The 10,417-nt window shown below is 63.0% G+C and overlaps 1 protein-coding gene across 1 annotated transcript; it reads right to left on the minus strand.

The window, feature by feature from the left end:
* Positions 1-802: 802 nt before the first annotated feature.
* ALDOC (aldolase, fructose-bisphosphate C) lies at positions 803-8,914 on the minus strand. Its single transcript, XM_065573077.1, has 9 exons — positions 8,780-8,914; positions 6,161-6,288; positions 5,329-5,540; positions 4,933-4,987; positions 4,532-4,692; positions 3,899-3,982; positions 3,374-3,548; positions 2,650-2,849; positions 803-1,663 (listed from the first exon to the last, which is right to left on the minus strand). Exons 2-9 carry the CDS (start codon positions 6,270-6,272, stop codon positions 1,568-1,570), a joined length of 1,095 nt encoding a protein of 364 aa, XP_065429149.1. The 5' UTR covers positions 6,273-6,288; positions 8,780-8,914; the 3' UTR covers positions 803-1,567.
* Positions 8,915-10,417: the final 1,503 nt, after the last annotated feature.

The following is a 10,417-nucleotide window of genomic DNA, read 5'->3' on the forward strand; positions in this document are numbered from 1 at the left end:
TGACACCGGAGAGTTAACACTAATTCCCTTGGTGGAAATGGCACTTTACCCATGACAGAAATCAGGAAGATTCAGTCCCTTAAGGAGCAGTGAGTCATCTTCAGCCAGGTCAAGAGACGGTGGTGGTTGGCTAAGGAAAACACCAACCGAACAGGACAACATTACAGCTCTACCACAGAGGAGCACGCCTGTAGTCCATGCAACGGGCAGGCCTTGCACTAGGAATGGGGATGGCTCACATGCTACCACAACAGCTCCAGAGGAATCTTAGCTGAACCCCCCAGTCTTGTTTTACTACAGTTGTGCAGTAGGCCACACTCCACCCCTACGGGAGGGCAGCAGCTGCCTTCCTTGCACAGGGCTGGACAAGTTCTACTGAACTGAGCACACAGCGAGAGGTCGGTATCGCTAGCCGGGGCAATCAATGGAGGAGCTTCACCCACTACTGAAGCACAGCCACCTCTGGGGTGGAACGTGGGAGCTGTTTAGCAGCATAAGACAGTTCAGCAGAGGAAGGGAGGAAAGCACCCGTGTCCAGCTGAAGCAGTAGGGGGATGTGGAGAGGAAGTTTGTAATGGACAGCAGAGACCTGGACCTGAGGAGCTTTGGGAGGAGAAGGGCTGGATTTGGAAGAAGTCTCCATGTGGGTTTGTCACTCCAGAGTGCGTGGCTGGAAGCAGCTACTTTGTCTTCTTCACCCCAACTCAGAATACCCATGTTAAATAGACCCCCCCCTCTCCCCCCCGGGAGAGAAAGCAGCTAATCCCCATCCCTACCCCCAGATGGAAGTAGCAGTCGCTTGTCACTTTCTCTATGATTTATTTGTTAGACTATTTGGTACATCAGGTGCATATGGGGAACACAACACACGGCAGGAACTGGCTCCCCTACCATCGGCTGCTCACACCCAACTCAGCAGACACAGAGCGGTGGCAGCAGAGGCGCGGCACTACGGGGCGGGGAGCACACAATCAGAACTGCAAAGCTACAGCTTCACACCACAGTGCAGTCTAATGCAGCTTGGGGTCCCACACGGCCAGGGCCTTGAGACCACACAGGGCAGGCGGAGAACAGGCACTGGGGCACCAACAAAACGGAACGCTTCCTGCACACAAAAACCCCTTGGGAACAGGGGTCTCCTGCCCCAGAGCCAGGCATGGGCCCAGGGGACATCGCCCCTCCCCACCTCCTGCCAGCCTAGCTCCTCTCCCACCTCTAAACAATACCCTTTAAGGAGAACTGGAGAATTAAAGGGGAAGGGATGGGGTCTGCAGCCTGCACTGTCTGGCCAGTCCCTCCCGGGAGCCTCTGTCGGGGCACCTCTCCCTCCTCTTTCACAGGCACAAAGTCAGCAGCAATTGAAAGAAAACACGAGACTGGGGCAGTACATCCAGGTGGGGCTTGTTCCTCCCTTCCTCTCCCCTGCACCAGAGGCGACTACTTGGCTCCTGTCGGTGGCTACAGTAGAAAGCTGGGGGTGACTTGTGGCTGATATGGAACGTGGCAGAGTGGGAGACTGGTTGGTCAGTGGGGCTGGAAAGCCCGCCCGGGGGCTCCGAGCCAGGGCTCAGTAGGCATGGTTAGCCACGTAGAGAGACTGCCCAGCAGCATCAGAGTCGTCTCCGCTGCCCTCGTACTTGCCAAGAGCAGCCAGACTGTTCACCTACGACACAGGGAGAGACCAGTTAGCATCCTCGTCACTGGCTGTGCCCCCAGCCATGGCCCTGGCACCCTCCACCCCCCAGCACAACAGGAGACTGGCTAGGAATCATACCAAGTGCCACACCATTCCCGTAGTCACTGCTCTCTTCACCACGTGCGCCAGATGCCATTTTAGCCTAGACGTGGTGTGACGAAGTGGGAATGTTCTTAATATTTTCTGTGAGTGCCTCAGTTTTCCCTATGCATTTCTCCAGTGTCTAGGGGTGTGTGATTGTTGCAGAGCCCTAGGGGGCCAGTGTGATGCTGTCTGCACAGAGAATTGCCGACACCCTGTCTCCTGGCAACTGATGGCCTGGGCCCTTCCTCTGCAAAGGTGCCAACTGAAGGTGTTGGGGAACAAAGATCAGGTGACCTCCTGGCCCGGGAAAGAGACAAAGGCCAGAGGAGGGGCTGGAGAGTTTGGAGCTGGCTGGGAAAATGAAGGCGAGCCCAGACAGGGTTCTGGCCTCCCTGGCCCCCCCAAGATGGACCTGACTGAGGGGATCCTGTTGTCTGTACCTGCAAGACCTGTCTCGGACTGTGTCCCTGGCATCTAAATAAGCCTTCTGTTTTACTGGTTGGCTGAGAGTCACGGTGAATCGCAGTAAGCCGGGGGTGCAGGGCCTGGTCTCCCCCCACTCGGTGACAACTGGAGATTCCAGGCACGCAATACACATGTACTCCCTGCTGGTATCTCCCAGCAGCCAGGGCTGGCTCTGGCCAGCCCTGCCAGGACACACTGGGCTCATCCCAACACTTTCCTGGACACAGGGGCTTGAATGGACAATTTCAGGAAGCTTTAGATTGAAAGTGGCCAAGCAGATCTTTCACCGCGACGCCCTCAGGCTTGGGGCAGGGCACTTCCTGGTCCTTGCTGCCCAGGAGTTTCCAGGGCAGGGAACCGGGGAAAGGACCCTTCGCAGCACACCCCGACCTCCAGCTCAGTACCTCGGCACGCTTCATAAACGCATCGGTGGCAGAGCTCTCGTTCTCCCTCTGGCCGCGCCAGGCGTTGAGTGCCGAGGCTTGCAGGGCACGTCCGTAGGAGAAGGTCAGAGCCCAGGGCCGGGCCAGGGGACAGTTGTTGATGGCGTTCAGGTTAATGGAAGCTTCCTCCTCACTCTGCCCCCCAGAAAGGAAGGTGACACCTGAAAACAAGGCCAGGACATTGAGGGAGGGGTTCAGCGCCCATCCTGGGCTCAAACCCAGATGTGTGGACACCTAGAGCCCCCCACACCCCACCTCCTGCACAGCCCGAACCTCCACTGCAGAGCAGACTGTGCAGCACCCACAAGCTGAGAGAGCCGGGCCTGGCCTACGCTTACAAATCAAATCGACCTAGCTCCGTCGCCCAGGGCACCAAGGATTCCTCACTCGCCCGAGCGACCGCCTCAAGGGGGCCATTTACCACAGCAACAGACACTGCTTCTGTCCACACAGTGCTCCACGGGTGCAGCTGTGCCGCTGCAGTGTAGACAGCCTCTCACACCCTGCTCTGCCAGCGGACGAGGGTGCTACAGCTTGAGCGCGGCTGTCCCAGCAGTGGCCGGGATGCAGAGAGCTCCCTCCCCAGGCAGGGACACCCCCGGACCAAGCGACACACGTCAGCCCAGCTAGACTCCAGCACGTGGGGGTGGGGAGCTCAAAGGCAGCTGCTCTGTGCCCTGGCTACCTGGGACGGCGGGAGGCACGGTGCGGCGCAGCGCTGTCACCGTGGCCATGGCGATCTCCTCGGCGCTGTACTTGGTTGGGCAGGCATGCCCCGGGGTGACCATGTTGGGTTTCAGTAGCGTGCCCTCCAGGTAGATGTGATGGTCGCTCAGGGCCTTGTACACGGCCGCCAGCACCTGAAAGCAAGGCAGCAAGCGCTGAGCTCCCACATCTGCTCTGCACCCCGGGGAGCCCAGCCCCCAGGTCTCCCCCCAGCCCTGCCCGGAGCCCAAGAAGCTGCTGGGGACGTCCCACATGCCCCAGTGCCAGGTGCAGGGCAGGGCCTGGAGTGCAGTGGTGACATCCCAGCATGGCGCCTTCTGCCCATCAGGGCGGCAGTTAAGACTGCAGAGCCCTCTGAGTGCCGGGTGGCCTGCGTGGGGGATAACGGGGCACGCAGAACAGCGGCTGGGGTGGGTACCCTTCCCCTGGTCTCGCTGTGTGCCATGCCCCCCAACGCCCCTGGCACTGCTGGGGCAGGGCTCACCTTCTCAGTCACATACTGGCAGCGCTTCAGGTCATGGTCTCCATCGGGGAGGATCTCTGGTTCCACAATGGGCACGATGCCGTTCTGCAATGGGAAGGTGTTACGGGTAGCACCCTGCGTGGCAGAACGGGAAGGACGTGCCAGACAGGCCTCCCCACCCAAGGGTGCTCTGCAGGGGACGATGGGGAGAGCAGGACAACGGCCTCGCCAAGGTTTCACCCCCTGGCACCAGCGCACACATTCCCTGGTCAGAGAGGGGCCCCGCAGCTGGGTCTAGCAGACCCACGGAGCGCGTAACGCAACTGGGCCCTGAAATCCATGGGAAAGGTGCCATCCAAAACCACCCCTCAGCTGGTGCCGGGGACACCTCACTGCCCTAGGGACTGAGCGCCTGGCCTGCCAGCCAGAGGCCTCCTGGCTCCCCCAGGCAAGCCCCTGTGCCACAGGGGCTGCTCAGTGCTGAACATGGGGGGAGAAGAGCCCGCAGGGGGGATGGGGTCCGCGTGTGACACGAGTGGAAGCTACCTGGGGCACGGCCCTGCACCGCACAGCGCGTACTGTTGGCACAGTCCGTGCAACACTCGGCTCCACCGCACAGAGCCTCAGGCCGGTGCCCCACCGCGCTGCCCTCACCTGCTGGCAGATGCTGGCGTAGCGGGCCAGGACATTGGCGTTCTCCATGATGGCGAGGGCCGAGGGGGTGTTCTCACTGATCTTCAGCACGCAGCGCCACTTGGCAAAGTCCGCACCGTCCTTCTTGTACTGGGCACAGCGCTCGGACAGCCCGTCCAGACCTGCCCCAACACACAGCTACCCTCAGCCAGGCTCAGCTGCGGCCTCCGGACCCCACCCGCCCTCTGGTGCCAGCCATTCCCCGGGCAGGTGGGAATCCCCATGCTGAGGGCACGTGGCAGCTGCCCCAGCTCCACCCACCAAGGTGGGGAATCGCCACCGTTTTCAGACAGGCCTGAGGGTTTGTTCAGCATTACAGAGCTCAGCTCCCCCAGCCCACTCACGGAGCAGCTGTCGCATACCTTGGGTCGTGGTTTCTCCATCAGTCCCAGCCAGAGGCACAACGCCCTTGTCCACCTGCAAAGGGAACGGCAGGGCACAGGTGAGGCGAGACCGCAGAGCCCTGGGACTGGCTGGAAACCCAGACACATGCCCGGGGAACAGGACAGGAGCCTCAGTGTCTGGGAAAGCAGCCCCTGCCTGAGCTGAGGGAAGCCATGGCAACCAGCAGGAAGCCATGACAACGGGAGCAAAGCCTCTGAGCTGTCAGGGTGAGCAGCTAGTGCACCTCCCTGCTGAGTCCAGACACCCCCTGGGCAGCAACGTCCCGGCACACAGGGCCTGCTGCACTACGGCATCGGCTACCGTGGGGCACAGGTGCCCCGGCACCACCCACCCGGCAGCCCCCAGCCACTCACCTTGATGCCCACCACGATGCCCTTGTCTTTGATCATCCTGACGAAGGGGGTGCCGTCGTCCCCCTGCTGGTACATGGTCTCGTGGAAGAAGATGACACCTCCGATGCACTTCTTCACCCGGTTGTCGGCACTGAACAAGATCTGGCGGTAGAGCCGGCGGTTCTCCTCTGTGTTCTCCACCCCAATCTGGTTCAGGCGCTTGGCCATGCTTCCTGCAAGGACAGAGGGGAGCATGGATGACACATAGGATGAGTTTTCCTGGGGGAAAGGGGAGCCCGGAGGAACATAGGATTTGCCGTTGAGCCACCAAGTGCCAGCCACCACCCACACCTGATGCCAGGGGAGCAAGTGGCACGTGGGGGCAGCACTGCCTGGGACACCAGAGCAGGGAACAACTTTCAGGCTGTAGCTCTGCGAACAGCCAGGAAGGAGCAGCAGGCGCAAAGGCTGTCGTGGTTCTGAAGGGAACATCACCATTTGGGGAGGGGAGATAAACAACCCCCCAGTGATCCCTGGGCCACCCCAATCCAGGACCCCTCGGCGTGACCCTTGGACTCTGGGATCACGAACGTCGTTGGGGCCAGAGATTGCAGCAGGAGCTGCACAGAGGGAGCCAGCGCAGCACAACACACACGGTTTTCTTCCTGAGCTAGCTGTGCTCGAGCCTAGGATGTCAGTGGTGGAGCTGCCAGCTCAGCGCCATTTCTAGAACCTCGGCGCTACCCGTCACTGATGTGCGAGGCCAAACTCCCAGCTGGACCCGAGACCAGCCCTGGGGATTGCAGGAGCCCAACGGGGTCATTCTGCCCAACAATGACTTATTCAGACCAACCTACGGACTCATCCGCTGCCAGGATCCCCTTGCCCGGGGCCACGATTCGCAGCGCGATGTCAGACAGCTCCTTCTTCTGCTCAGCCGAGAGCGCGGGATACTGGTGCGTCATCGTTACGGATAGTCTCCTAAACCAGGGCGAGGAAGGAGTTAACCCTCCCCCTGCTCTAGGGAGCAGGGACAGATGGAAGTCTTCACCTCTGCCACTAAGGCAGAGTCCTGGTTCCCCCACCCAGGACTGAGAGCACTCAACTGCCTTCCCCACTGGTCAGTATGTGCCATGACCCTCTTCAGTAGCTTCCCTACACCCACTTGCCCACCAGGAGGCACTGCCGCAGCTCACCTACTCCAGGCCCGGCTCTCCATGCAGGAGTGTTGGGGGGGTGGGGTGTATGTTTGTGCCAGTCCCAGCCTTCCCCCAGAGGCGCTGTGTAGGGAGCAGCGTGGACAGAGAGCTGGCTGGGAGCACCTGCCCGCCCCATCTCAAACCACCGCAGAAGGCTGCCGCCCAAACACTGCAGTGTTGCTGCTTCCAAAACTCCAAGGTCATTTGCTAAACCCAGTGCCCCCCCCCAATGCAGGGGCACCAAGTCTGGAGTGACCCCTTGGCTACCCTCTCCCCCGACCAGTCAGGGAATTGAGCCCATCCGGGCTCCCAAAACCAGCCGAGACCCCCAGCCTGGCATCCTTGGGAGCAGGGGAGGGCGGGGGGAAAGCCCGTCCCATCCCCTCCCGCCGCAGCTGTGGTACAGCTGGGTCGGCACACCAAGCACGGGGAAGCAGCCGCTTGCCACCCTGCCTCCGTCAGCAGCCGTCTGGCCAGAGGCTTCTCTCTGAATTGTCCCCCAGACAAAAGGCCGAACCCATCCACCGATTGTCCTAACTCGCATGGGGCCCGTTACATAACAGGCAGGCATGCAGGCCCCAACGTGCAGTGCTGCCACCACGGGCACGGGCCCAGCCTCGTGTAGCACCTGCTCCTCCCCCTCCCCGCAGCCATCTCAGGGCTCTGCTGCGCACGTCTAGAGCCAGCATGAGAGACCAGTCCACGGTGCTCCTGGCACGACAAGCAGGGGAGATGGGCCACCCCCGCCCCTGCACAGAGCATTGGGCAGTCTCTGGTCACAGCCCTGGGTCACCACAATCAGAGCAGGTGCGGGAAAACCCCAGCCCAGCCCTCGCACCAGCTCTTGTGCTCCAGGCCAGGGGCCGCGTATCAGCCGGCCGGGGACAGCCATTCGCTCACACGCAAAGCCAGACTGAGGCAGAGCCAGAAACAGGAGCCCCGAGCTCAAACCCGGGGAGAAGGGAGCGTAATAGCATGAGTCCAGTTCAAGGTCCCTGTAACCCCCATGGAGGCCCAGTCACAGGGTTACAGGGGCCCCCAGGGCATGCAGCCGCCTTCCCCTGCAACCCCCAGAAATGCTGCTCCAGCAGAGAGCAGCCCTTCGCTGGCGCCCATGAAGCCCACGTGCGGCCCATAGGAACCCTGCGAGCGGGGACTGGCTGGTCGGCACAAGCCTGCAATGCACCACATAAGCCAGCTAAGGCCGGTTAATGCCAAGAGCCAGTCTGCTCCCTCCCAGCGCCCAGGCAGGCTTGTCAGCTGGGCTCTGCGGCTACGCTGCTGCTGGGGTGTCACTCTGCAGCCAGCTGGGGCCAAGCCCCCTGCTCCCGGAGCCGGATGGACCCTCCAGAGAGCGGCATGAGCCAGGGTCCCCAGCCTGTCCGCTGAGCCTGGCACCAGGGTTTGCCAGGGGGACAGCACATGCCAAGCATGGAACTCGGCCGCTTGGGAGTCACCACGGACCCTGGTACCTTCTGGGCATCTGGGTGCACTCCGCTGGTGTCAGCAGGTGGCCTCTGAGCAAAGGCCCCCAGCAACCCCCTGGCCCTGAGAGCCACCGGCCCCCCCAGCCTCCTTCCCCGCACTGCCCCCCCAGCAACCTCCCCACCAGCCTCCCCAAGCCACCGGCCCCCCCAAACAACCAGCCCCCCCAGCCTCCTTCCCCACATTGCCCCCCAGCAACCCCACCCACCGGCCTCCCCAGCATCCTTCCCCCCACCGGCCCCCTCAAACAACCAGCCCCCCAGCCTCCTTCCCCGCACTGCCCCCCCCAGCAACCCCCCCACCAGCCTCCCCAAGCCAGCAGCTCCCCAGTATCCTTCCCCACACGCCCCACCCGCCTCCCCATCATCCTTCCCCCCCACCGGCCCCCCCAAACAACCAGCCCCCCCAGCCTCCTTCCCCGCACTGCCCCCCAGCAACCTCCCCACCGGCCTCCCCAGCATCCTTCCCCCCCACCGGCCCCCCCAAACAACCAGCCCCCCCAGCCACCTTCCCCGCACTGCCCCCCAGCAACCTCCCCACCGGCCTCCCCAGCATCCTTCCCCCCCACCGGCCCCCCAAACAACCAGCCCCCCCAGCCTCCTTCCCCGCACTGCCCCCCAGCAACCTCCCCACCGGCCTCCCCAGCATCCTTCCCCCCACCGGCCCCCCCAAACAACCAGCCCCCCCAGCATCCTTCCCCGCACTGCCCCCCCAGCAACCCTCCCAAGCCCGCAGCCCCGCTCCTCGAGCCGCCCCATCTCCGGGGCCGGGTCCTGGGCGGCCCTTACCGGCAGCTGGGCTCGGCTCTCTCCGGTGCTGGCGCTGCGGCTCTGCGGGCTGCGCGGCTCGGGCGCCGGTAAATGAGGCTGGAGCAAGTGCCGCAGAGCTACGTGACTCCGGCGGGCGGGGCCCGGTGACTCAGCCCCGCCCCGCCCGGCCCGCAGCGCCGGGGGGCTCCCAAGGGGGGGCAGGGGGCCATGGGCCATGCCCAAGGGAGCAATGGGGCAGTGCCCAAGGGGGGGCAGGGGGCCATGGGGCAGTGCCCAAGGGGGCAATGGGGCAGTGCCCAAGGGGGGAGCAGGGGGCTGTGCCCAAGGGGGGAGCAGGGGGCCATGCCCAAGGGAGCAATGGGGCAGTGCCCAAGGGGAGAGCAGGGGGGCTGTGCCCAAGGGGGGGGCAGGGGGCCATGCCCAAGTTGGGAGCAGAGGGCCATCTCAGGCATTCCCTGCCCTGGTACCTGTGCCATGGCTGGGTCTCAGGCACTGCTGCACCCACTGGGAGAGCCAGGGCCTGGCTGGAGAACACTTGTGCGCTCCAGCACCCTGGCAGGCCAAAGCACATGACCCAGTACGTGACAAGCAGGGAGGGAGTACGGGGCCTGGCTGCCAGGGCATCTCTGCAGAATACCCACGGAGGGGCCTGAGGCCCTCGCACTCAAAGGGCCCTGGCACCCAAGGCCGGGAGGCCAGGCAATCACTCTGTCCTTTGCTGGCCAGGCCCCCAGTGGGCCCCCCTCAGTAGCTGCCAGGCCGACCCTGCCTTCCCCCCTTCCAGCAACCACTGCCAAGCTTGTCTCCCATTGTTCAGCCCTGAATGGCTCCTCTTAGCAAATGGGAAGTTTAGAGGCGTACGCCCTGCCTGGCACGCACTGCCCAGCGCGGCTTAGCCGGGTGAGGGGGGGGGGGGGGAGAAGAGCTCTTCCCCACCAAGATTCACAGCTTCTCCCTGATGCTGCAGACCTGAGCCAGGAGCCAGCCATTGGCCAGTCAGGCATCTCACAGCCCCACATACAGCACAGGGCCTCCACCTTCCTCTAGAGCTGCAGCCGGTGCCCTACAGCAGCTCCTAGGCTCGAAGATGAAAATGGGTCTCTCTACTTGCTGTCCTAGGTAGGGCAGAAGGGGCTCTGTGGGGCCCAGGGTAGTGTGCAGCACCGTGGGGCACAGAGGTGGGTCAGAAGGGGAGTACAATTCTGAGAGGGAGGTAGAGGTGGTGGAGGGGCAGGCTGCCACCGTGCCCTTGAAGGCCAACTCAGCCTTCACAGGGAGTGAAATCCTACCTCCCTGCTCTGTCTCCCTAAGCAGCAGAAGAGGTCTGGGCACATCAGCTCTGTACCCCGCCCCGCAGCTCAAATGGACACAGCAGGGCTAATTTTCCAGGACAGGGGGCTGAGGAGCAGCAGAGGTGGGGGGTGCAGCAGGTACTAGTCTCCGAGGCAGGGGGTCTAGGCACTGGAGCGCAGTTGTTCAGACACTGCTGTTTATCAGACCTGTCCTTTAAGCTGAATACAGGAGGGGGAGGAGAGGGAAGTGAGCACCTCACATACTCCCCTAGCTGCAGCTGTTCCACGGCTGAAGAGACAGGCAAGGTGACCCTGCCACCCAGCCCAGAGGCGGGGACAGCCCCAGGGAGTGAAGCCATTAAAA

The sequence above is a fragment of the Chrysemys picta genome, chromosome 19 (assembly GCF_011386835.1).
Source record: "Chrysemys picta bellii isolate R12L10 chromosome 19, ASM1138683v2, whole genome shotgun sequence".
In the NCBI taxonomy this organism is placed as follows: domain Eukaryota; kingdom Metazoa; phylum Chordata; order Testudines; family Emydidae; genus Chrysemys; species Chrysemys picta.

Excerpts from the sequence above, each read along its gene's own strand:
- ALDOC (XM_065573077.1), bottom strand. The coding sequence starts at position 6,272 with ATGACGCACCAGTATCCCGCGCTCTCGGCTGAGCAGAAGAAGGAGCTG. Across the intron at positions 5,541-6,160 it reads GGCAGCGGATGAGTCCGTAG|GAAGCATGGCCAAGCGCCTG; the intron begins GTTGGTCTGAAT and ends CTGTCCTTGCAG. Across the intron at positions 2,850-3,373 it reads CGTGCCTCCCGCCGTCCCAG|GTGTCACCTTCCTTTCTGGG; the intron begins GTAGCCAGGGCA and ends CCTTGTTTTCAG.